The 27,405-nt window shown below is 41.6% G+C and overlaps 1 protein-coding gene across 1 annotated transcript in view; it reads right to left on the bottom strand.

Moving 5' to 3' along the window:
• DPP4 (dipeptidyl peptidase 4) overlaps positions 1 to 27,405 on the bottom strand; it is a 59,792-nt gene that overhangs the window by 29,659 nt on the left and 2,728 nt on the right. Inside the window, exons 3-17 of the mRNA XM_035132551.3 lie at positions 19,405 to 19,494; positions 17,943 to 18,034; positions 17,359 to 17,433; positions 15,343 to 15,395; positions 15,063 to 15,135; positions 13,837 to 13,957; positions 11,831 to 11,991; positions 10,751 to 10,854; positions 9,997 to 10,132; positions 9,743 to 9,787; positions 5,644 to 5,754; positions 5,488 to 5,555; positions 4,230 to 4,283; positions 2,228 to 2,346; positions 1,026 to 1,073 (exon numbers count right to left, since the gene is read on the bottom strand). Of these exons, the coding sequence (XP_034988442.1) occupies positions 1,026 to 1,073; positions 2,228 to 2,346; positions 4,230 to 4,283; positions 5,488 to 5,555; positions 5,644 to 5,754; positions 9,743 to 9,787; positions 9,997 to 10,132; positions 10,751 to 10,854; positions 11,831 to 11,991; positions 13,837 to 13,957; positions 15,063 to 15,135; positions 15,343 to 15,395; positions 17,359 to 17,433; positions 17,943 to 18,034; positions 19,405 to 19,494 (1,350 nt within the window). The remainder of the gene's footprint in view (positions 1 to 1,025; positions 1,074 to 2,227; positions 2,347 to 4,229; positions 4,284 to 5,487; positions 5,556 to 5,643; positions 5,755 to 9,742; positions 9,788 to 9,996; positions 10,133 to 10,750; positions 10,855 to 11,830; positions 11,992 to 13,836; positions 13,958 to 15,062; positions 15,136 to 15,342; positions 15,396 to 17,358; positions 17,434 to 17,942; positions 18,035 to 19,404; positions 19,495 to 27,405) is intronic.

Below are 27,405 nucleotides of genomic sequence, written 5' to 3'. Positions count from 1 at the left end.
CTCCAGGTCCTCCTTCAAGTGGCCTCTAGTGTGTCTTGCTGTTATGATGACTGTTTCCTGCCTGAATGCAGAATGGAAAGATCCACCAGAGAGCAGAAACATCTGATTTATGTGTGGCTGAATACATGTCACCTCCATTGCTCCACCCACTCTTGCCTCTGGTCCCACCCAACCTGCAACACCCACCCCTGCAAAGGTTCCCTATTAGTAGTTTTGTTTCCCCCATTACCATGTGAGCCTGTTCCCCATATGTTGTAATATGAGTGCATTTCAATAGAAGCAGCTTGCCCAGTGGGGTGGAGCTACAGTGCCGGCTTCTTGGCAGTGGTGTTGCCACCGCCTACCAGGGTGGAGAGAGGGAGAGGCAAGGAGCATGCAGCCACACAGGCAGGAGAATCAGGCTGGCTCTGCCAGTGGGCTTGTGGGCTTGCAGAGCCCCAACCTCACCATTGCCTCATCCCTCCCTCTGTTCCATTTGGGGTAACACCACGGCCAGGAAGCTAGCATTGCAGCTCTACCCCACCACGCATTGGTGTATTGCAAAAGTGTTCTTATGCACCACTGCTGTATTGTTATATCTATTCGACTGCAGTGATTGTCTCTAATTCTACCCTGTTTCTCATATTATAAGACATGTCTTATATTTATTTTTCCCTCAAAAAAACACACTATGGCTTATTTTCAAGGGATGTCTTATTTTTTTCCTCCTCCTCCTGCCGCGGCCGGCATTGCTGCTGCGCCTATCACTATGTCTTATTTTCGGGGTATGGCTTATATTCCTTGAATGCTTAAAATCCTGCTATGGCTTATTTTATGGGTATGTCTTAAAATATGAGAAACAGGGTATGTTACTGGTCCCACTGACTTTGTTTGTCGCTTCTGTACTCAAAAGCAAGACCATTATGTTTGATTAACCCCAGATAAGTATGCATAGGATTACAGCCCAACTCATTCTACCAGCAGGTGGTAAACATCCACAGATTTCTATGCATTTGCAGATGTCTAAAGCAAAAACAGAAAAGTACCTGCATCTGTACTGCTGTTGAGCAAGGTGAAAGATGGCACACCAGGACCTGTTATGAACAGAGTGTTAAAAACTCAAGTTATTTTCTTTTAAATCAAGGCATTAATGGAGAGTTTTACGCAACTTAAGCCAAACCCTTTGCTCAGGCAGGGGCCTATTCTGGGGGGAAAGATAGAGTGAGGGAAACTTTGCCTCAAGTACTTTTTCCAGTACTCGCTGCCTGAAGTTTCAAGGCAACAATTTCCCTTTAGCCTTTTTTCTGCTTCCCAAAATTTGTATCTCAATCTTTTTTTCCCATTCTAGGCAGCAGGAGGAGAAACAACAGTTCACTGGGTAGCTCTTCTCATTGCTCAGCACTTTTTTTTAGAAATGATGTCCAAGGTGCACATTAGCCAACGAAATGTGTTGTAGGTTGAATCCTGGGGAAATATGCAGCATTTGCTTTGGCAATCTGTGTGGAAGTGTGTGTTGGGGTAACACTGTACAGCTAGTTAAATTCATGACAATATTATCAGTATAACAAAATTGAGCTAGGGTAACCAGATGCAAAAAAAAAGAAAAGAAAAAATGATAAGGCTCCTACACAATTATTCATAGAACCATAGAATCATTGCATTGGAAGGGACCCTGAGGGTGCTCTAGTCCCATCTCCCAGCAAAGAAGGAATCTCAATTAGATCATACATGACAGATGGCCATCCAACTTCTGCTTGAAAACCTCCAAGGAAGGCAAGCCCACCAATAGATCAGTAGATAGAGCATGAGACTCTTCATCTCAGGGTTGTGGATCCAAGCCCCACATTGGGCAAACTATTCCTGCACTGAAGGGGGTTGGACTAGATGACCCCTTTGACCCATTCCAACTCTACAATTCTGCGATTCTACCATATGACTTCTCATGGAAGTCTGTTCTACTGTCAAACAGGTGCAAGAGCTCTGTCCTTTTTTGGTGCTATATGTCTAGTTGAATGTTTTTCTTTCTTCTATTAAGGCTAAAGAACAACCAATTTGCTTTTTCTTCTTATGATTAATATAAATCAGGCTTCCTCAAACTTGGCCCTCCAGATGTTTTGAGACTACAATTCCCATCATCCCTGACCACTGGTCCTGCTAGCTATGGATAATGGGAGTTGTAGGCCTGGTATAAGCACTGGGGTCCAGGTATCAAGTCACACTTATATCAGATGGGGTAGGCTGTACTCACCATGGCAATTCAGGGTATAGTATCTTGCATTTCTGCTGAAGGATGCTGAATAATACTGACATCTTTCTTTGTTTAGATTACAGCTTATGCATGTTTGTTTAAAATCATTTAATGCTATTCTGCAAAAAAGATAAAAAACAGATTAACTTGAAGTTAGTTTCATTAAATCGCAATTATGAAGAACTCCACCCAAATTGGCTTGGATTAACTTTATTTCAGTTTAAAAGGTTACACAACTGGCAACACTTCTTTCTATCTCGTCCTGTTTTCAACTAGATATTAAAGTAAGAATTAACTACTATAGCACAACTGTTCCATTATAACAGGAGTGGCTAATCTCCATGGGATAATCTGGCTCCCTAAAGCAAATTTTATGCCCCTTCCAACACCCACTGATTTGGGGGGCTACAGCAAAAACACACACATACACACAGTGCTGAAATGTGCTGAGAAGTTTAAGCCTTTCTGCCCTGTGCCTTGATTGAGATGCAAATTGTCCCCTCACTTGCCAGCAGATTATTGTCCTCCTTGCTTATCAATCCGGAGACAGCAAAGGCACAGGAAGACCTATGCCAAACCCAGAAAGGCCAGGACAGCACCTCCACAAGGATACATAAAAGAGCAAGAAATTATTTCCGGAAGTCCAACATCCAGGGTAGGAAAGGTTCACACCCATGGTGGGCAGGGGATCTCCCAGGATTGGTTCCCAGCCCTTGGTCCTACAGTAAAGAAAACAAGGAGACTGCCTCCTGGTGCCATAGAGTGGGCCCCTGAAAGCTAGCTGGCTTCTTTCACACTGAATAATTTCTGGTTTTGCATGCATATCTCTTTTTGCATGCTTTTCTTTCAAAGTTTTGCTATATTATTTTCAGCTGCATGAAGAACTTTCTGTCTCCATGGTGTTCCAAGTTCCTCCATGTTGTGCCATCTGTATCACAGTAAACATACTTTTTATTCCTTTGATGAATCATTTAAGAGCTACAGCAACCTTCTTCCCATTGAAGATCACTCCATTACTACATGGAAAATGTGGATTTCTAAGATAGCCATGCACCCGTCTGCTAGCAGTTCATCACAGCACATATTTGGCTAGCTACCCTATGACTGTGTCATGATAAACCTCATCACTCAGATCCTACACATCCAGCAAAATGAAGCAAAAACAGCCGTACAATTTCCCATTATGCAAAGTCCATCAAATCTTGACACCATATGCTGTTACATTTATAACTGAACGCATTCCAAAGGCAAACCCTATTTGGCTATCAGAAATATAGGGTTGTGTTCAGAGGTGCTCTTCTGTGAGTGGAAGGCCTCTTTGCACAGGGTGGGCTTTTTTCTGATGTACTGTCAGATCGTTCCATGAGAAAAGGGAACTGAAATCGAGCAGAAGCTTTCTATTAGTGCAAGAAAGCTTTGCACAAAATATTGCACAGAGTCTTGTATAGAGTCTGAAGATCCATCAAGTATGTGTTGCATGAAATCTTCCACTTCTTGGGTATTTCTAGATCAAACCCACTGACTGGCCAGACCAGAGGATCGTAAAATACCCCAGTGATATTAACTGCTGTAGTCTACCTCTCCAAGTAGTAATACTCTTTTAATTAGTTTTCTTTTAACCAATTGTTAAAACTTATACTTATTGTCTATTTTTAGATATTCTTGTTTTCTTTTATTGTTTTTATGTATTGCATATTTATGTGTGCTGGTCAAGAACCGTAATAATAAATCAATCAATACCCCATTCTGAGCATCGCCAGGCCTCAGTGGTTAACAGCCTTCTGCGTATATCCCAAGCTCTTTAACTGATGTTCTGTAGAGCAGATGGAGTAAACTTCAAAACATTCTCAGATCATTACCACAGCTTCAAAAATAGCAAGACAAAACAAGCTATCTTGGCTTAATGCTAAAAATAACACTTAAAAACTAAAAATATGATATTGTCTTAAAGAAAAAATATCGTATTGGATTACAATAAAAATGTGGCGAAGCAGAATCTTACTTATACAGGTGTCTTCCTCCTGGCGTATTTTCAAATTCATTACTAATAAAGTATCTGTGAAACAAGCAAACAAGTTACCAACTGATTGACTGATCAATAAATCGTGGAATCACCATTCCAATTTTAAAAATTGCCTGAGGTGACACACAAAATATGAAATTATTCAAATGCACAAGCAGATACAAAAGACAGCTATAAAATCAACCTACATATAATACCTAACCATAGCAATGCTGTAAGACTAACTTGCATTGGCAAAGTTTGTTTTTATCATTGCTAAGGTAATTCTAACCTGGGAATAAAGAAAGGACTGCACCAGATCCCATAAGGAATGCAGCAGATCCAAAACAAAACAAAACTGCATGACTTATTTAATAAGTAATTTCCAGCACTCACTGATCTCCATGAATCTCACTGAATAGTGGATGGAGAAAGGAGTCTGTGAGCCAATAGGGCACTTCCAAAAGAGAGAGAAATGCTATGTTAAGCATTGGGTCTCCGTAACATTCAGTGATCCATGTTCCAGCATAATACTAAGCTTAGGTGAAATAGATTCAACACAAAAGCTCCAAATTCAATAAAGGTTAGTGGTACTTAAACCTCACTGAAATCAATGTGCTTAAGTCAATTGCAATTTAACATATCCCTGTCTTTAGCTACATCTGGCTAGAGGGCTTTGAAACACCACCAAAAAAAAAACCCATCAAGGGACATCCACGTTCAGCCTATCTGAAAGACATTATCTGCTAGGCAACTGAGTTGGTTTCCAAGATGGCTCCTGCTAATCCAAATGGGAAGACTTGGGGCATGCAGAATTAGTATGGTACAGGCTAGAAAAGGGATTCTTGCACAAAATCCCCTATACTACTTGGTTCCCCTTCCTCATAGAAACTTTACATCTGTTCCCACTAACTTTGCATCTCAGAGGCCATCCAGGCCTTTTAAAATAACTAATGTTGGCCAGTTTTTAAAGCTTTGTGTAAACTTCAAGGGTACCATGGGTTTTTGTTCCATTTTTGCTTTTAGTTTTATAATTTCATGTGCTATTTGTATTTGCAGTTACCTCCTTCTTCATTGGAAGCCGCCAATGTTGTTATAGGGCTGCATGCAAATGTTGCAGATAAATAAATGCAGAGGTAATTTCTGCTTCTAATTAAGAGACATCACTACAGCAGATACTAAGAAACCATAATAGGCTTTTTAAACATTACCCTCCCTTTCTCCACTAAACTTAAAACTAAATTTGATGAATACTCACATGAAGTTATTCGTTAAAGCAGCTATGCTGATTACTTCCCATTTTCCAGATGTAATGGGCTTCATTTCCTAACATATAAAATGGGTAGATAAAAATGGAATTATATGATACAAGAACCTAAATCCATAATGATTTATTTATATATCTGTTACTTACCCCTGTGCTATTGATACCAATGTGGTGGATATGCTTATAGCCATCTGCGTTGCTGATGATTTTGTAGTAGCTATCACCGTCAGGTGCAAAGTAAGGCTCAGAAGGTTGAAACTGGGGAAACCAACAACCAAAAGTTTACAGTAGATAAACAAGGTTGATTTTTTAAAAAATGACTTTATTGTTTATATCATTTTGTAAGTTGCTTTGGGTCACTTTTCTTTTTTTAAAAAAGGAGCAATAAATTCAATAAATAATATAAACTTTGGGAATCCTTTAAATATTCAGCTTCATTAAAGACCTACATTGGCTCCCAGTACGTTTCTGAACACAATTAGGTGTTGGTGTTGACTTTTAAAGCCCTAAACAGCCTTGGCCCAGTATATCTGAAGGAGTGCCTCCACTCCCATTTTTCAGCCTGGAAACTGAGGTCCAGCTCCAAGGGCCTTCTGGTGGTTCCCTCACTGAGAGAAGTGAGGTTACAGGGAATCAGGCAGAGGGCCTTCTCGGTAGCGGCACCTACCTTGTGGAATGCCCTCCCATCAGAAGGAAATAAACAACTACCCGACATTCAGAATACATCTGAAGGCAGCCCTGTTTAGGAAAGTTTTAAATGATTTATTCTGTTTTTAGTGTTCTGTTGGGAGCCACCCAGAGTGGCTGGGAAAACCTAGCCAGATGGGGTATAAATAATAAAAATATTATTATTATTCATTGAATAGTGATCAAGGGTTTCTGGAAAATGCAGCAGTTTTTGCAGTTCATGATGGAAGAATCTGTTTTTATTCTTCAAGGCTAGTGTCTTAAAGTGTCAGCAGAACAAAATCGGATTTATATATCATGGCTAAAGTTTTAAGTGAGTTATGATTTATAACCTGGCTTCACCCCCTCAAACAAGACCTATTCTGGTAGCAATATTATTCCAAGATATTTCATAATGAGCCCTAAGCAATTAGATTTATCATCTTATTGAAATGCTGTGTTCTAGATGAAGGAGGCTGTCCTGGCAGGGGAGTAATTGCAAATAAATAGTACTGCCTTGCATTGAGTTGAGCAGGCAAATTATACTTCTGTTTATGACTTCTATTTATTTTAATGCTCCCGAAGTGTCTCCTGGCTACAGCATTGTTCATGTGTGGCACAAATTATTTAATAAGGAGTCATTTGTCAAAAACTACTAGAGATAATTGTTTTAGTTATGTCAAGCAAGTGATCAATAGGGGAATTGCTTCTTTGCAGTGCACTCCCATCTACCAGAGAGCCTATTTAACTGGATTACACAATCGGCACCTAATATTTATGTCCACACACACTGCTAAAACTGACAAAATATTAGTCTATTATGTGCGGTGACAAAAGGAATGCAAATGGATGAAATATTAATAGTAACATACAGCATCAGCAAGTTTTGTTGCTAGTTCAATAAAACGACTAGATCTTTTTTATGGCAAAACATCCTGTTTTCAATATGAAAGCAAAAAGACCCTATTCATAAAACAATGCAAACACAACTTTCCCTTTGCTAACGTATTTTATTATCCAAAATCACTCCAGGTTGCCTCCAATGTGCCTTTACCTCAGTAGGAATACCTTTAATTCTTGCAAGTCAGGGAACCAAGTTTTCACTGATCTCTGCTAGTAAGCCCCTTAAGCTACCATCCTCAGCTACCATCCCCTCTGAAAAACTGCTGCTGAGGAATAAGCTGATGCTCCAGAGCAGGATATGATAAAGAGAAGTCCGCAAGGTAGGCGGGATAAGTGAAAATCAAGTGCCCTGACTTGAACAATACAAAATGCACCACCACCATTCGGTATACCCCTCCTAAGAACCAAGTTATGCACATTCCAAAGAATGTTGGCAGCTGCATTTCTAGGGTCCAAAAAAGCAGATCCATACAGCAGCAAGTGGCATTCAATAACATGTCTGGCAACCTGGATCCATTGCTCTAAGGCAGGGATGCAGAACCTGCAGCCAATCAGATGCTGTCATACGACAGCTTCCATCATCCCCAACTATTGACTTTACTGGCTGGAGCCGACCAAGTCCAACATCTGGAAGTTCCCCTTATTTGCTCTAAGGAAAATATTCATTAGCATAGCTGTCCAAGGTTTCCCATTATTTCTAAGCAGCCTCCACAACATTCCTGTAATAAATCTTGTTGTTATCCATAGCTGTACATTCAAAGGTATTATGCAAAGCCATTGGTGGAGAATCTATATAACTGGAGGTTTTTTTAAAGGAATGAATGAAAGCAAGGCTTGCGAATTAGCCAATAGGCTGCAGCTTTAAAGCCCTGTTGCAACTTTGCAAGTGCCACTGGTCAGCTGATGGCTGGTGCCTGCCAAGTGTTCAGCCTTTACCAGTGTGCATTGATTTTGAAATGGCTTGCAAGGGTTGAGGGCTCTGCCAGCTAGAAACAGTTGCCTGCCCCTGTGGCATGAAAGCAACCTTTGATATATCGTAGTGAAATTTAGCTGTGCTTTGCTGATGAACTGCTGTCAGCTGGAGTGCAGAAGAACATTATCCAACAATGGTGGGGTAATCAATTCCCCTCCCTCCTTTCTAGTTTATATTACACTCACGCTCGTTTTTTTCCCCACCTTCCTTTTGCATAACTGTTCGCCGCAAATGCAGTCTGCTCATCACTTTACTTACTGATACTGTACGATATAGAAGCAAAATGTGTTAGCTGTAAGGTCTTCCTGATCAAGTTTGACAGCAGGTGGGATTATCTCCCATCTTTGTAGGGTAGGTTTTTTTTTTATCCCTGCTGTCTCCTTCCTCACTGTGTTTCTTGAAAGCTCTTTTTTTTTTTGCCAGGGGGGAGGGGACGAGAGGAATTTAAAAATTGTAAATATGCATGGGAAAGCTTGAAATATCACATGCATTTTGTAATCTTACCAGCCTCAATTCCAGCCCCCCCCCCCCAAAAAAGAGAGAAGTTGGGCACATAAGGCCACAGATGTGGCCTCTCGATAGAACAAAAGTGGCAATATCATTTAAAGTGTTGTTGTCTCAGTTATTTGGAATGGGTGTCTCCCAATGGTCTCATCTAACTACGCACCTGAAGGGTTATTATTCTATTTTCCACTGTTAGGAAAAGTGATGCAATCCCATTTACACTTATTTGGGAGTAAGTCTCATTAAATCTATTGGAAATACATTTGAGGAGATATGTATAGGGTTGGGAGTCCAATAGCATCTGGAGGGTCACCCGTTTCCTACTTCTAAGCTACACCCTTCCAGTCCTTGTAGACCAATGACAATCCTGAAGAAACTTGGAAAGAATCCTTAGTGTTCCACCTGCGGGGCGGAGGTGGAATGGACCAGCCTTCCTATAGATGTAATATGTAATTGATTATTAAACTGCATGTCATGATGTTAAAGTCTGAGAAAGTAAGGCAGCTTTGGAGAAGCAATTAGAAAGCTGGCAAGCAGCCAAATTGGCTGGACTACATGACTAAAGTTTGCGCAGCAACTGAAAGGCCTAGCAACAGGCTGTGATTGGATGATGAAAGTTCCCTGATAAGCAGCATGATACTGCAAGGTCGTTGTTGGGGAGTTTTGAGGGAGTCTGGAGATAGTTGGTGTGTGTTAGATGAGAAAGCTGTGTATGGTAACTTGTAAATACTTTGCTTTTGGTTTTGCTCTTCTGTATATAATAAAAGCAACTGGAACCCAAGTTACTGTTCCTGAAGTTCTGTTCCTGAACCAGTGCACTGGGCTGCACAGTCTTGCAGGGTGTCCACTGCGGGAGGATCGGCATAAGGTCCACCAATACATGAAGCAGCAGCAGACAAAGTTGTCCTTCCATCTGGAACATGCAAGTTCCCAGTTGCTATTAGCTCCACTACTGTTCTGGACCCATGTTTAAGGTACAAATATGGGCCTTGGGACTCCACCAGGGGACAAAAAAAGCCGGGGAAAGTTTCAGGAAGAAAACAGCTGGCAAGACAGCAATTAAGTCTATCTTTTCCCTTTTCCTCATTGCAAAAAGCACCTTCTTAACTATGCTTTGCAATGGAAAAGGACCCATGGAGATATCATTGCACATGGCTGCAGTGTAGCATGTAGTTTGGCTCCCCAAAATACAGTACTTACTCTGCCAACCCAGCCAGTTTTACTCTCAAAGCGACGCTCTTTGTCCTGAAAGGGGAAGAGAAAAGAAATATCCACCATTATAATAGGTGCCTACCAAGCAATACCCTTCTTGCCCCTCCCCTGTTGTTGTTTAGTCGTTTAGTCGTGTCCGACTCTTCGTGACCCCCTCCCCTACTCTAATGTAAATAGTTACAGGATTTTCTTTGCCCAATGGCTTCCTAAGGAAAGTTGACTCCCACCCTACCCTTTCATACCTGTGGACATTGCCATGCTCCACTCTGTGTGTGGTAGTCACAGATTCCAAGAACTGAAAAATTTTGAATTCTTTTGAGCCACTGCAGACAGAGTCTCTCATTGGTCACCCATGTTACAACACTCAGGTAGTGATCCCTAGAAAGGATAAGATGGTGCTAGGCATCTATTGATATGCGTACACAAGCTTGAATTCTAAAAACTCATAGCTACCATTTGTATTTACCTGAGCATCAAATACTATCGCAATTGCAATACTGGCTACAGACCCTTGACATTAGGCTGCAACTCTTAAAACAGTATCTCCTAGTCTTAGGCTGCACGTTTCAAAACACTGAACAAGGATTGTTGACATTCTCACAATTCAAAAGAGGATGCTAAAAAGGGTTATATTTTCCTTCTTGCACATTTAAATGCTAGCTTAAGTGTTTCAGAGCCATTAAAAAAATGTGTGCAGATTTGCTCCAGCATGTTGAAATAGATAAGCTGAAATTCCAATTATAGCAATAGGAATCACTATTTATAGGAAACCTCTTGTGGCAGAATAATGGCTTGCTATAGTATTAATAACATGGAACTATAAAAAATGTTGAAAAGACAACTCTTACATATAAAACTTCTGCCAGAAATAGTTTTTACTACATTTACGTTGCTGTCTTTAATCAGTGTTCTGCTTTATTATATATTGTTGCTCAAAAAAGGAAACAGCACTATAACAGTTTCAAAAGCAAGGCTTGTTACATTATTTGGACTCACTCAGATGATATGCTACTCGGCGCAATAATTTCATCGGACTTGATCTGGGGAAGAGACTGGGTATTCACAACAAATAGCCTTATGGTTGGGTTTTTTGCACCTGCCTGAAAGAATTAATACATTTTATATCATGATAACATCTGTACATAACAGCAATGCTCGTTTATTAAAGCACAGCAAGCTTAAAAATAATTATTCTTCAGCTCAACATTTAAATGTTAGAATTCAGAATAGCATGGTATTCAGAAATATGCCAGGTAAGTTACGGATTTACAGAATTTTGAGGTTCTACAGGTGAATGTGTCTCCCTTATCTCTTTCTGATCTTAGAAAACATGAAAGCTTTGTTCCATTCCAAAAAAGGAGGCATGGCAATATCACCCCTCCTTTTTTGTGTGCAGCCAGACATTTTTATTTATTCATTTATTTTTTCTGAGTTTTTTCTCTTGAGAGAAATAACAGCTATGTGGGGCTTGTGGGGATGCTATTATCATTGGAACCACACACACAATTCAAACTAGCATGTAGCTTATGCCCTATAACAGTCAATTTTACTGAAAAAGGAAAAAGCCTCCAGCTACTTATTGCCAAACACATTCAGGCATGCAATCCCAAGTAGTAAATAGGACAATATGATGATCTAAGCCCAGTTTCATGTTAATACAGAGGTCTCAAATATCCCCAACTATTTTAAATGCAAAAGATGAGTGCCCCAGAATCCTGGAGGAGGAGTAAGGAAGCTCTCTCCCTCTCCTTCTTTTCTAATGACCATTCAAATGCATTTGCCGAAGGTAACAGACCTAACACCCAATGAAGATCTGCCCTTATCACATTCCTACTCCGCCCCAAGACAAGCCATTTCAGAAACTTAAATTCCAAAGTCTTAAATTGCATTTATTTCCTGTTTCCCTAGAGATAATAAAATACTTCAATGCTGCCAGATGCTATTGACTTAAGTCGCAGTAATCACAGCAAGCTGTTGAGGAGAGACAGACAATATTTTAGTTAGCAGCAACTGATTAAATGTGAGTATTCTCTTAATCAAAATGCTCAACAACTATGTTTAATAAATAACACAGACCTTAGGATATGGGATTTTAATGGTCTTTGGATATTGCAGTGTATCTTCTGAATAAAATGAATACTCAATAACAGGAACTCCAGTATCGTTAATCTCTGCATATGCTAAAAAGCTGCCATTTGGAGACCACCACAGAGCAGAATGGGTGCCAAACATTTCCTCTGAAAAAGATGCAAATGTGTTCTTTTGAAGCAATAGTCGCTGAGTTGGCTTCTGCCTCTGAAACATTGTTCTTATTAATTTGTATACAATTTCAGATGGAACTGTAGCTGCTAACGTTCAGGTGCCTTGCCCTGTCTTGCGACCAACACAATAACCAAAGCCTCAGAAATGCCTTTTTACAGAAATAAATGTGTCATAATAATCTGGCTTCAATAATTAATGTAAATTCTAGCACTCAAAATCATCATGTATTCTGACACTGAAAATCCAAACAGTTTACCAAAGACAATTGTTTCTTTCCTAGTCTATAACATTTCCACATGCAGCCTTCCAAATAAGGCACAGTCAAATGAGAAGAAAACAGTTCTAGTGCCAGTTATAAGCCAAACATTTTTAAAACGTAAGGGAAATACCAGACATTATCTTCTTCTTCCCTATTATGTCTTTTAGATTGTAATCCTGCACAGGGGGGGGGGGCATTTTTTGTGTATTGATCCCATCCAAGTTGCCTTGGGAGTCTTTTCAGAGTAAACAGCTGAGTAAAAATGCAAGACCCCTGGCATTAGATGGGATCACATATATGGCTCTACTAAAAACGTTGAAGGGATGTGCAGGAGAAATGGTGTTCAACTCTCTTTTCCACCTGTTGACTTCTCCGCAGCCCCTCTACCACCAACACTTTTCTTTCTCAGTTATATTTATCTCAGAAGCCAGCAAAACAGAAAAGGCATCATGGAACGGAATTAACAGGTATTTAAAAACAGAGCCACTGCCACATCTGTAGTTTAGGCCTGAGTGAAGATTGCCCAAAATGTTTAGAAATGTGCTTTGCAATTAAACTCAGCATTCATTTGGAACAGAATTTGCCAATACCAAAAAATTGGGGGACACAACAGATTTTCATTGAGTATTTTCTATCTCCAAAGGATGGATAGGAACAAAGATAATGCTTGCAAAATTGTTTACATGGATGCTGCACTGTTTTATCTTACCACCCCTCCCCGGTGTGTGTCATAGCTGCTAAGTTATCCCTTTTTTAAAGGGATTTTCCCTTATGCTGAATAGGCTTCCTCGTGAGAAAAGGGAAAACTTGGCAGCTTTGGTGTGTGTGTGTGTGTGTGTGTGTGTGTGTAATACAAACACAAGGTGCATCACAAGGTCTAGTAAATTAAAGATGCTTCTTGAAGTGACTAATAACGAGTGCCAAATCACTACTGACAGTAGTGAGTGAGGTATCCCCGTGTACATGAAATGTGGCGAATGCATCGGAACCACTGGATGTCAGTAAATCATGCAAGATTCATTTCAAATAACACTTTGAACAATGGTGTGGAGGATCACAACAGTGTCCTTCCTTCTCTCCCTTCCTGCTCAGCAGCACAGCAACAGTCTATTTGCAGTAGCAGCAGCAGCAGTGCCGCTTATTCAGAGAAGTGGGGGCAAGGTGAAGTGGGTAGCAAATTCATGGCTGTGTGATTGGGCTCTTTTGGTGCGCCTGTGCAGTCCTGATCTGCTGAATCACCCCATTCCCCTCCTGATAAGCAGTACAGACAAGTGCAAGTAGATTAGAAGTTTCCGTTTCCAATCCGAGGCAAACCATAGTTGCTCTTTCGCCAAACAAGCAAACCCAAAGCATGACTGGGGTTATTTTATCGCATGCTATGAGTTGCCACAAATTTAAAAACAAAAGCTTCTGATCTCCCCCACTTGTGTGAGGATGAGTGGGGAGAACATGAGGTTGAGGGTCACAGCAGCTCATTCTCATTAAAGACAACCATGGTTGCATCTGAATATAGTCACTGCCTCTTATAAATTCTGTATTTAGGTTATAATATGGCAATTACCTTCATAAACCCAGTCTGGTATTCCATTAAAAATTTTGTTTTCTTCTCCATTTTTAGTGATCTGCACAGCGAGGGCATCTGGTGCTGTTTTCACATAAATGTTGTTATGCCAAACATAAGCCTGCCATTAAACAAAAACATTTTTTTTTAAAAAAAACAAACCACCGTCAGATAACGCTAGCTGCATAGCTCTTCACTTTTTATCAACCGAATGACTTTTCTCCCTTTCATCTGACACATTTGTAGACACACTGATTGGTTTCCCCCCACCCACCACCTAATGATTTATTTAAAATATTTATAAGCTGCCATTTAGGGTCAAACCACACTCTCCCCCGCTGAACAGTTTAATGAGCACCATTAGTTCTGATAATCATTTTCAGGAAGAAGAGAAAAGAGTCGCCTGAATCATTTTCATGAAGATTATATAATTTCACAGAGGATAAAGATGCCAGTGGCTCCCGGACAATATCAGAGACTGTATGCTTCCAGAATCCAGTTGCTGGGACTCACAACTGGGGAGTGTGTTATTGTACTCAAGTCCTGCTTTGGGGCTTTCCAAAGGCACACCTGGTTGGCCACTATGAGAACAGGATACTGGACAAAACAGGCCTTTGGCCTGATCCAGCAAGCTCTTCTTAAGCTGTTATGATTCAAGGCAACTGAATGCAGCTCAAATGCAAATCTGCCATCTGCTTAACTAATTGATAGTCTAGGCTACATGGTGACAATACGAAAACTACTATCACACATATGAACATTGTTGACTTCGGTATAATTTAGGCATATCTGAATGAAGCTAGTGTGTCCTACAATGGTTACTGACCAATGACCATGTCGTTTCCTTCTCCCCTTGCTTAATCTCCCTCACCCTGTCCTTTTCTTTTCCCTCCCAAAAAAACCTTAATTCTTCAAAACCTGAAATATAAAAGAATGCTATATAAAGGAAGTAAAATTCATGAAAATGCCCTTAATCTGTACAATCTGCTGTCAAGGACAAGATCCAGCAGAGAACGTACAACATTCTCAGAAAAGTAACTAATGTACAGAATATAGATATGTGAACCCTTTTATTTTTAAAGAAATATGTGGACCTGAAATATTTAAAACATTGCTGCCAATATGCAAAGGCTCTTGGGTGCAACCCAGAGCCATTAAAAAAAATCAATGGGAATTTTGCCACTTAACTTTTATGGTATGGGTTTGGCTACAAGTGTTTCACTAACCAGTTTGTGACCAACAGGTGCCCAGGATATGTACTGGATCTCCTCGGGAATTGGGTTGACCTGTACTAAGGTACTACAAGAAAAGAAAAACACAAAGGGTAAAAGAAAAAGGGGGAAAGCAACCATACTACTACTACTACTACTACTACTACTAATAATAATAATAATAATAATAATAATAATACTGTTATAGTCTGGCTAGCCTGGCATGAACTAAAAAACCCTTTGTAGGGTAACAACAGCACTTTGATAACACAGTTGTTGTAGTAGTAGTACTGACCTAGCAGATACATCATAGATGTAGTATGACGCATTGTATGAATGCCTCCACACCTGCAAGAGAAATGTTTGCACATAAGGAAAGCACCAAGACAAGCTGGAAGGCACACCAAGCTGGCATTCAAAATCCTTTTCCTAATCATGTTCTTATCTACATTTTATTTAACAATCTTAAAACCAAAGTCTCTGGCAGGGGCTGCATGCAGACCTCCAGGCAACATTATCTGGCCCTCATAACACTGACCAGGCCTTGCCCCAGGGCAACACCCTACCACCAGCCCTGCTTTGCACCCCTTGTGCTTTGGTTTACCTGTCTTTGATGAGCTCTTGAACTCTGAGTAAGACTCTTGCTTGTCTGGCTGGAGGGTGGAGGGATGCATGAGTGTGTGTTGAAACTAGCCTACTGTACAAATACAACATTTCACATTCATTTCTCTGCTTGCTTATGCCTCTGGCCCTTCGCACCACTGGAATGTGGCCCTCAAGCTGGAACAGGTTTCTCATCTAAGGGCTGTAAGTGTATTTGCCCACACAACCCAAAGCTTTCATAGGGTGGTCAGAGTAATCTAGCACCAATGGCTGTACAATGGCTCCGTATGCGGGTGGCGCTGTGGTCTAAACCACAGAGCCTAGGGCTTGCCGATTGGAAGGTTGGCAGTTCAAATCCCCATGACAGGGTGAGCTCCCGTTGCTTGGTCCCTGCTCCTGCCAACCTAGCAGTTCGAAAGCATGTCAAAGTGCAAGTAGATAAATAGGTACCGCTCCGGTGGGAAGGTAAACGGTGTTTCCATGCACTGCTCTGGTTTGCCAGAAGTGGCTTAGTCAAGCTGGTACCACTCCGGCGGGAAGGTAAGCAGCGTTTCCCTGCACTGCTCTGGTTTGCCAGAAGCGGCTTAGTCATGCTGGCCACATGACCCGGAAGCTGTACGCCAGCTCCCTCGGCCAGTAAAGCAAGATGAGCGCCGCAACCCCAGAGACGTCCATGACTGGACCTAACAGTCAGGGGTCCCTTTACCTGTACTGTCTATTATTACATTCTGTTAGGTTATTCCCCCACTACCAAATGTGCCTATTCTGTGAGTACAGTCGTACCTTGGTTTTTGAACAGCCTAGTTCTCGAATGTTTTGGCTCTTGAACGACTGAAACCCGGAAGTGACTGTTCTGGTTTTTGGACATTCTTCTGGAAGCTGAACGTCCAACGGGGCTTCTGAAGCTGCACTTTGGAAGTCGAATGCTTTGGAAGTTGAATGGACTTCCGGAATGGATTCTGTTCGACTTCTAAGGTATGACTGTACAATTTAAAGACTTGTGCTGGTTGTTCCCCACCTCCTTACGCTACTAGACTATGAAGATGAGCTTGACAAGAATGATTCTGTACCCCCTGCCTATCCTATCATGGAGCTGGAGAGACAGGTATGGGTCCTTTGTGTTATTGCTGGTAATATGTTAATCTTAAAATAGCAGTGTGACATTCAGTGCAAAATCAAGCATACAGATAGATGTCTAGAGGTGTGGGTCAAAAGAGACAATAAGCTTTTTAGCAACTAAGGTTTAGTTGCCCGTGCTTCTTGCACTTAATGATTATTTATACCTTTTCATAGCTGCAGCTGTATTATCAGCAACCACCCCCCCACCCTTTTTAGCAAAATTGATTTGTATTTTTGAAGTAAATATATTCATTTAATTGTTTATGCCAGCAGCAACAGCCCACCCCAAAGAATCCCCCTATTTTCCCAATGAACGAGAAAGCAATTAGTCACCCTCTTGTTGCTACTACAATAAACATCCCTCCCAACTGCATTTCCCCAAAAAATCAAAACAAATATCCAACACTGGACTACACTGCAGGATGTGTGCAATGCAAAGTAACTGGCCCAAGCATGTTGGCATTAAAAACATTTCCCTAGTCCTGATATACCAAAAGGCCCAAGTGAATCGATATTATACAAAACCTGGAACTTTTCTACTAATATGAAAGAGATGAAACAAAAGAGAAAAGTAGGCTGTCTCTGGTACCTTCTCATAATTGTATCGCAGAAGAGCAAATTTTCGGTCAGGGGACAATATGATCTCTGAACTATTGTAATAGGTCTGTTGATGAAAGAAAAAGGCATTAATAGAAAGACACATTAAAAAAATACTCAAACTGTAGCTGTTTTGAGTGGAAGAAGTGTGTGGTATTCATAAAAACTTACTGTCAGGGATTGTTCTAGCAGTGAGCATTCCCTGACAATCGCAGAAGAGAGGCACCCTGGCTCAGGCAGCATCCTAGAGCCCTTACTGCAACCTCAGACAGGACATCAGGGGGAGGGATCAGGGGAAGTGTCCAGCGGGGAGATGCCTCACCCTTTTAAGTTCATGCCTGACTTAAGACATTCCAAGGTGTGCAGGCACAAAGGGAGGAGGGCAGGAATCCCACGCTTACTATGCTGGGGGAGGAGCAGACGCCAGGCATTGGGATAATCTTCGTCAGACTGATAGGACATGTATTCTTGATACTGAATCACATTGTAAATATCAGGCAAAATAAAAGCCTTAAAGACAGAATGGCTGTGGTACTAGTTTATCAGAAGTAGACAAACAAGGACTGTGATACTTACTAAGGTGGCATTTGACAATATTTCAGATTCTGTTCCATCATCAGCATTGAAGAGTAAAAGGTTGTTTTCTGCTGTGTGGAGATACTGATTTCCTAAGGGAAAGTGAGGAGGAATTAAAGAACCTTTTAATGAGGGTGAAAGAGTAGAGCACAAAATATGGTCTGAAGCTCAACATCAAAAAAACTAATCCCATCACCTCCTGGCAAATAGAAGGGGAAGAAATGGAGGCAGTGAGAGATTTTACTTTCTTGGGTTCCATGATCACTGCAGATGGTGACAGCAGTTACGAAATTAAAAGACGTCTGCTTCTTGAGAGAAAAGCAATGACAAACCTAGACAGCATCTTAAAAAGCAGAGACATCACCTTGCCGACAAAGGTCTGTATAGATCAGGCATCCCCAAACTGCGGCCCTCCAGATGTTTTGGCCTACAACTCCCATGATTCCTAGCTAACAGGACCAGTGGTTGGGGAAGATGGGAATTGTAGTCCAAAACATCTGGAGGGCCGAAGTTTGGGGATGCCTGGTATAGATAAAGCTTTGGTTTCCCCAGTAGTGATGTATGGAAGTGAGAGCTGGACCAGAAAGAAGGCTGATCACCAAAGAATTTATGCTTTTGAATTATGGTGCTGGATGAGACTCTTGAGAGTCCCATGGACTGCAAGAAGATCAAACCTATCCATTCTTAAGGAAATCAGCCCTGAGTGCTCACTGGAAGGACAGATTGTGAAGCTGAGGCTCCAATACTTTGGCCACCTCATGAGAAGAGAAGACTCCCTGGAAAAGACCCTGATGTTGGGAAAGATGGAGGGCACAAGGAGAAGGGGACGACAGAGGATGAGATGGTTGGACAGTGTTCTCAAAGCTACTAACATGAGTCTGACCAAACTGCGGGAGGCAGTGAAAGACAGGAGTGCCTGGCGTGCTCTGGTCCATGGGGTCACGAAGAGTTGGACATGACTAAACAACAACAACAAGGGAAAACATAGGAAGCCATTCAGTAAGACTCAGTGATGAGTAGTACTCATGGGGCACAAAGTTCTCCATGCCTACTTCTTGTTTCCTGGGGAAGTGTGTTGATGCTGCTTCAACTTAAAGACACTACCTGTTTGCCCAAGCATTTGATACATGAATGTTTATTGGAATGTCATCAGCTAGCATTGTTTTTTATTCTATTTTAGATTCTATATATTTTTAGATGTTTTTAATTATTGGATCTCATGGTTAGTATTTTTGTGTTGTTCCCTACCCTAGCCTCCTGTTGGAGTAAAGGCAGTATAAACATGAAAAGTATTATCATAAATACTAACATTGTATCTGAATACATAGTTAATGTATTCAGAAGTAAAAATATGCCCCAGTACCCATTCTCTGTGTTTGCACATATTTTGCAAACAACTTTTTTTCTTTGTATCATGTATCATTAGTAGCCCTAATGCAGACAAGAAATGCATGCCCATTACCTGAAATCCACTGTAAGTTGAAAGATTTGTATTGAAAATTGCCACTTAAATAATCTTGTAGAGTAAATGTCCTGCGGGGGTCAGGAGAACCTGTGTATAAAAGGAAAAAGGCAAGATTGCTTGTGTTCGATATCATCATCAAAAGTGAATCTGTTTATAGCCCAATACAGAATATACTATTTGCAAATAAAATGCCTTGATTACAATCATGCTTGCAACAATGATTTGAGATTTGTGGTTTGCACCATCACTATGGTCTCTCATGATTGAACCCCACCAAAAAAAAAAAAAAGCATTATTGAAAAAGTCAAAGAAAAATCTATAGTTCTAGTTACAGGTAGGTAGCCGTGTTGGTCTGAGTCGAAGCAAAATAAAAAAATTCCTTCAGTAGCACCTTAAAGACCAACTAAGTTTTTATTTTGGTATGAGCTGGTATATGGTATATCTGACGAAGTGTGCATGCACACGAAAGCTCATACCAAAATAAAAACTTAGTTGGTCTTTAAGGTGCTACTGAAGGAATTTTTTTATTTTGCTTCGACTCAGACCAACATGGCTACCTACCTGTAACTAGAACTATGGAAGGCACCACATTGAGCCACATGAAATGGAAGTCCAGGTATCTGATGAAGTGTGCATGCACATGAAAGCTCATACCAAAATAAAAACTTAGTTGGTCTTTAAGGTGCTACTGAAGGAATTTTAATAATCTATAGGTTCAACTTCCCTCTCCTTCATTAATTATTCCAAGAATAGTAAAATCACCTAGCATTTCTAGATAGCAAGGCAAAAATGTGATGAGTAGCACAGCACTATTTTGAAGTACTAAAGGTTATAACTACTTTGGACTAAGATAAGGACAAAAGTATAGTGCAGCAGAAAAACATGCAAATCTGTTTATACCCATTTTTCATATAAATTCTGCTGCCATTAAACTTTATGCTTAATATGAGCATGTGAGGCTGCTAGTAATGAGATGTCATATATGGTGTTGCTTAAGAACTCTAAGAAACCAAGAAATCAGTTTTGAAAGCTTCAGTCTGCTATGTTAGGTCCAAACTCAAAAATTATTCAAGTCACTTTTTTCTCCTACTAATTCCCAAGTAGAGCTGGGCACTCTCTGCTATTTATAGATGGCTAGCAGTCTTGTACTGTACTCAGTGCTGCTTGGGAATTCTAAGACACCAAAAAAAAATCAGTGCAGTTTTGAAAACGTTCAGTCTGCTATCTTGATTCCAAATGGTGTTGAGTTGTTTCCAAACACAGACAAAAACCTGCTCTTTGATCTCAAGAACCATCATGCATAATTTGGTTAAAGTCCATGCAGACTTGAAAGGTTCAGTCCACCATACTGATTCAAAGTAGCCTTTAGCTGGGTGGAAGGGGGCGGGCCGCAGTTGCTCTCTGATATAAGGAACCATCCTTAAAAATTTGGTTGCAATATTTAAGTACCACTAGATATTTGGCAGATAATATTGCCCCAGGTGTGGAGTAGCAGAAAGAATTACAAAGAACTACTGGTACCTTTGCAGTTCAGCATCCTACATCAGATATTATTATAGCAAAAAGAGAGAGAGAGAGAGAAGGGTTGCCTAGAAATATTCAGTTTTCTCCTAGTGTAGGTCATGAGAAAATGAAAGTATATTGCATCCCATCCACAGTGCATCATCTTATGTTGTGGCAATACCGTGTGACCAGATCACCCAGCAATCAGGACCCTCCATGGCTCTTCTTGAAGCAGCAAGCACATTCTCTTAGTCTACTACCATCCCTACTTGAGCTTCTCTGATAGTAGATAGCACCCTCAAGAGAGCGAGCAACTCACACGATTACCAAAACCAAACAAGCTTAGCTGCTTACCTAAATCAGAACACCAATTCCAACTTGAATAAACAGGTAGCAGCTCTTCACTGGCTACAACTAGTGCCAACCAAGCTTTTAAGTTTTAAATGGTCTTACAATACCAGGTAAACAATACAAGGCATCTTAAATTTAATCAATACATCATGAGCTGCAGCGATATTCCTACTCAACTGGGATGCAAATATAAGATTAGCATCTTATATTTAAATTGGCATTTCATCCTGATTGAGGTTTGTTTGTCTTTTTATGGTTAAGCCTGTGCCATTTTGTTTTGTTGTCTGGTACTATGTTTAGTTTCTGTGTTGATATTTTGCAGGCTACCAAAACATACATAGTTATTGCATACTCTATCTCTCTCCGTGTGTGTGTGTGTGTGTGCCACCATGAGCATGGTTTGAACTATGGAAAGTCCAGTCTGCTTATGCACATATTGCATACCTGAGTTCTGAATTTTATCTCAGATATTGATTCCTGGATTTTATCTGTGACACCGATCTGGAAAGTAAATAAAATCTGTAAAGTAAAGAAAATAGAGTAGTCTTGTGCAAATGGTCAGGCTTCTTGCACCTTTAACATTTGTATAGAAGAGAAGATTTCAGCAGCTGCAAACTGAAATTTCGTCTTCTATTCAACTATTAAAGGTGCAAGAACTCTGTCTGTTGTTGCATTTGCCCAATTATCCGAATGTCTAGTCGGTTCAGTGTAACGTATTCCAGTCTGCATCTGAATTGGAACTACTTAAGCTGTTTTCTTAATTATAGAAGAGTTTTAAACTGTTTTTATAATTTCTTTGTTTGGTGACTAACTGGCACTTCATGGTAAAGGATACCTAAGAAATCTCACTGTCAAGCAAATTTATTCCTAAGCAAGTCTGTTTAGGACACTGACCTCAAAAATATGATGTTTATCGGGTGAAAGAGAGCACCAGAGCACCTCTGTACTATGCCTTTGATTGCATCCTAATTTGTATTAGCATTCAGCTGATTACTATTTCTCTCTCATTTTTCATTCTTCCGCCCCACCCATTGCAGGAAATTAAGAACATTTGTGTGAGGAACTGATACCAAAAATAAGGAGAAGTGGTGTAGTAGGAGATGCCTCACACAAAACTGCATACTCAAAACACAGCTTTAAAGCACTGTAAGATGCAAATGTTCTACTCTACATAATGTACATATTTGTCACTCATATCTTTCTTCTATTTTTTTTAATGCCATGTCAACAATTCACTGCACAATCAGAAAACAGGAAGGCTGTTCTGAGCAGAGCACCAAGAACTGGCTAGCAAGTAGCACCTGAAATGTATTATCTACTGTCTCTACTGTCTGTGAACACAGAAGTGCGACTCCCAAAATGTATTTCAGGTTCCTTTTATGATAGCTTCATGGGATAAGGCCCCTGCCTTGTGGAGGTGCCATCAGCTGGAGTTGGTAGCTGCAAAGCTAAACTTTTCTGACTTGGTTATAGCAGCACTTCGTATATGGGAGTGAGAAGACATGCACAGTGGGGCTCCATAATATAATGCACACAAAAGCTCCCAGGTTCAGGTTTTGGAAATATCAGGTAAGGAATCTCAAGTAGATGAGCTAGGAAAGGATGCAACCGAAATTCTGATTAGCCATTACAAGTCACGGTTGCCATAGTGAGGTAGATAGAGTGTTATCTCAATTTAAAGTAATAACATGTTACATTATTATATAACACTAGGTATCTCTGCACCATCTAAGTCTTCTAACAGCAACGGCACACCAATTAAAGGACAAATAACAAATTGTTAACAAAATAGCAATATCTGAACATATAATTGTTAATGTTTGGTGTTTTATTGTGTTTTTAATATTTTGCTGGGAGCCACCTAGAGCGGCTGGGGTAACCCGGTCATATGGGCAGCATATTATTGACATCATCAGTATACAATTTGCAGTCTTTTATAGTTAACACCTATACACATCTACTCTGAAGTTATTTCAATGGGCCTAACCCATTGAACTCAGGTGGCACTGTGGGTTAAACCACAGAGTCTAGGGCTTGCTGATCAGAAGGTTGGCGGTTCAAATCCCTGCAACGGGGTGAGCCCAGCTCTTGCCCACCTAGCAATTCGAAAGCACATCAAAGTGCAAGTAGATAAATAGGGACCGCTCCGGCGGGAAGGTAAACGGCGTTTCCGTGCGCTGCTCTGGTTCACCAGAAGCAGCTTTGTCATGCTGGCCACATGACCCGGAAGCTGTCTGTGGACAAACGCCGGTTTCCTCGGCCTATAGAGCAAGCAGGGCCAGTGCTAGGGCTTTTTGCGCCCTAGGCAAAATCACCTCCTGGCGCCCCTGTGTCCCCTCCATAGGCGGGAGGAGCGCAAGCCAAAAGGAGAGCTCAGCGCCCTCCCGCCTATGGAGGGCATGCTGTGAGCTCCTCAGCGGCAGTTGCAGCAAGCGACCGAGCGGCGGTGGGCAGCAGCGCCCATAGCTGAACCGCCACCGCTCACCGTTGCAGCCGCTGAGGAGCTCACAGCGTCCCCTCCATAGGCGGGAGGGCGCTGAGCGCTCCTTTTGGCTCGCGCTCCATAGGACCTCCATTGGCGGGAGGAGCGCGAGCGTGCGCCGTGGGGCGGCGGCGGCGTGGGGTTTTTGCGAGGTTTTGCGCCCCCTCCATTTACGCGCTCTAGGCAACTGCCTAGTTCGCCTAAATGGACCCACCAGCCCTGAGAGCGAGATGAGCGCCGCAACCCCAGAGCCGGACATGACTGGACCTGATGGTCAGGGGCCCCTTTACCTAACTACCAGGTAAGTGGGCAAAGGATTACAGCCTTAATGTTCCTTCAGTGTGTTTCACTTTTTCAAGTATTCATGCAATCTTACATGCACTTATGGTGCTGTAAATCTACAAAACAGCATTAAGGTATAATTACCAATGCCTTACATAGTCTGAGGCTTGCACACACACGTCTCTGTGGCCATGAACTTAAACTTACTTCCCCTTGTACTAAATCAGAACCCTCCTTTGATAGGAAGCACATTTCATATTAGACTGTTCTTAATCTTCCCAAAGCCTAGCACATCTCCAGATTGACAGCATTTCACAGAAATGATTCAAGCACACACCAGGAAATTAAGGTTTGCACAATTCAAGTGGATTACAGCACTCCATCCCTCTAGGAGCACAACAACAACATTTTTTTTTATTTAGATCCTGCCCCTCTGACTAGGTTTCCCCAGCCACTCTGGGGGGGATTCCAACATTCTATATATATAACATAACAAAACATTAAACCTTAAAAAACTTCCCTATACAGGGCTGCCTTCAGATTCCACTTTAAAAAAGAAACAGACACAATCCTTCTCAGAAAGTGATGTGTACATGCACAGAGAAGTGTGGAATGAATGAATAATGGGAATACACAGGATGTATAAACATCCTGTAAGCAAATCAGGATGAATGCTAATTATTGTGTAACCTCCCCACAAACAAAACAGAATGAATGCCCAATGAAGACTCGTAGCAGGGCACCTGTAACATGTTACTGATGTGATAACAGTGCATTAGTAGTGTATTTATACTGGAAAACTTCCCCAGTACACACAATTATTTCAACACACACACCCCGAAGAAGAAGAAGAAGTTTGGATTTGATATCCCGCTTTATATCCCAATTTGATACCCGGAGGAGTCTCCAAGCGGCTAACATTCTCCTTTCCCTTCCTCCCCCACAACAAACACTCTGTGAGGTGAATGGGGCTGAGAGACTTCAAAGAAGTGTGACTAGCCCAAGGTCACCCAGCAGCTGCATGTGGAGGAGCGGAGACCCAAACTCAATTCACCAGATTACGAGTCTACTGCTCTTAACCACTACACCACACTGGCCCAAGCCCTTCACATCTCTAGCACTGCGGCAGTATATCCACCCTGAAACTTCTGCAGACCACAGCTACAGGATGGAGAGGGCAACTTATCATAGTTTCACATAATAACATCCAGCAGAAATTAAACAATCAGCAACAAACTCAACTAGCAGTGAAGAGAAACAGAGAAGCAGCAGTTAAAACTGATCTTAAAACAGAAAAGCCACTGGAGTCTGTCACTGTGCACACTCTGAGAAATTAACTTACTGACAGCCCCTGCGAGCCACAAGTATGCACTCACACAAAGGCAGTTGCCCACTGCGACTCTACATGATTCAGGATACACTCCTATCCATACTTAAAAGGTAATGGACCCCTGACAGTTGAGTCCAGTCATGAACGACTCTGGGGTTGTGGCGTTCATCTTACTTCACTGGCCAAGGGACACTGGTGGAGGAAGAGGAGTGCGGGGGGAGTGCACTGCCCCCGACAGCGCGATCCCAGTGGGTGCCATCGCAGTTGCGCCCTCGCCCGTACTAGGCTGCATGCCACGCCCCCAGGACGCGTGCCAGCCCTGCCCCCGCCTGCTCTCCGTCCGCTGTGCCAGAGCATGAAGCTCTGCCACTTCTGAGGTTGGCAGGAGCTGGGACCAAGCCACAGGAGCTCACCCCGTTGCAGGGATTCGAACCACTGACCTTCCAATCGGCAAGCCCTAGGCTCTGTGGTTTAGACCACAGTGCCACCCGCGTCCCAAATATCCATACTTACAGGAGAGTAAATCCTATTCTTCTACGTGCACTTGCCTTCAAGCCACGATTGACTACAGTCTGAAATTTATCCTAGAGGAAGTGTCTCTGTTTTTCTAGAGGATTATTTCTTTTAGCAAAACCATGTTGTGAGGGACAAGAGATACAGGCAGGTCCCTCCCATTCTGCACACCAGCTCATCGCCCAGCGCCAGTAGTAGTGGGGAGGGGGATAGCTCAAGCGGTGACTCAGGAAGTGGGGTCCGAGGCTCAGGCAAGGTAGCGGAGCCCATGCCCAGCGGGAGATGGGAAGTGGGAGGCAAGGGGGGGGAAGGCCCATCCCACCAACCCCAGAATTGCGCCGGAAACGGCGGGGGCAGAGATTCAGTATCCCGAGACTATTTTGCTGGAAGAAAAATAACTGACATCATGTACATAGCACTGCTCTGCACTGTAAATACTCAGCACCAATAAAATCATGAAAAGGCCACGAGTGGAAGAGTCGTTACTCTAGAGTAGCCGTTAACGCCCCTGTGACACATGTGGGTTTTTTCCTTCGCAATTTTTGGACTCAGTGCTTTAATTTCTTATAAAGCAGAGTAAAACGTTTAAACTGAAAAGCTGTACCAAACATAATTAGACTGGACTTTGATCCTACTTAAGGCTTGTTTGAGATTACAGCTGCATTTTTAACCTTGATTTAATCAAGAACATTGGACCAATGTTCAAAGGGTGGAATGTGTTCCAGGTTATCTGGATTGGTTTGGCTTGCCCACAAATATCACACACACACACCCAAGATTCTTATTTTGTTTTGTCTCCTGTTTGCTCTTCAGTGGATATTATTTGTTGTTGTTGTTGTTTTTCAAAATATGTGCAATTTACATTTTAAAATAATTTTTTACAGCCCTGCAACACACCATGCTCATTGCCTAGAAATCTGCAAGCAGACTGATATGCAGGCGAAGCAGCTGGGGTTCCCTATTCACATCAATGGAGGCTTGTTACACAGCTGAAAACACAACTATATGTCAGTGTATCTGTTATTTAATGAGTGCTTGTTCAGCTGAATGGTTAAGGAAAAATCTGAGTATTCAGACTTATAAAAGAGGATGGACTCCCATACCCCCCACATGCCTTTTGCTATCAGAAAGGGGACCACTCACCCACATTCTTACAGGATTGGGGTGCAAGTGGGCTCATTGTGACCACCCGGATCTGGCACGATCACAACCAGCTTGGCCTTCAGAAGGAAAGCTTTCCAGGAGTTAATTAACAGTGCTATGAACTTCCTAGCAACTCATTAGCTGCCATAATTTTTAACTGCCAAAATAAATAAAAAAATTGTTTCAATTATATGTAATTACATCTGTAGCCAATTTACTGAAATAGACATTGTCCAAAATGTGTAAACTGTCAAAGGTTACAGGAGAAATATTGATGTTCCTGCAATTTCAGAATTCCAATGCCTAAAGCCAGCATTTGGAACCATGTGAACAAGTTTAGTAGTCTGCACACCAAGACCACTATGCAAACTATAGCATATATTCTTACTCCACT

Source organism: Zootoca vivipara, chromosome 1 (genome assembly GCF_965207765.1).
Source record: "Zootoca vivipara chromosome 1, rZooViv2.hap1.1, whole genome shotgun sequence".
Taxonomy (NCBI): domain Eukaryota; kingdom Metazoa; phylum Chordata; class Lepidosauria; order Squamata; family Lacertidae; genus Zootoca; species Zootoca vivipara.
This window is presented reverse-complemented; position numbering and strand designations above follow the sequence as displayed.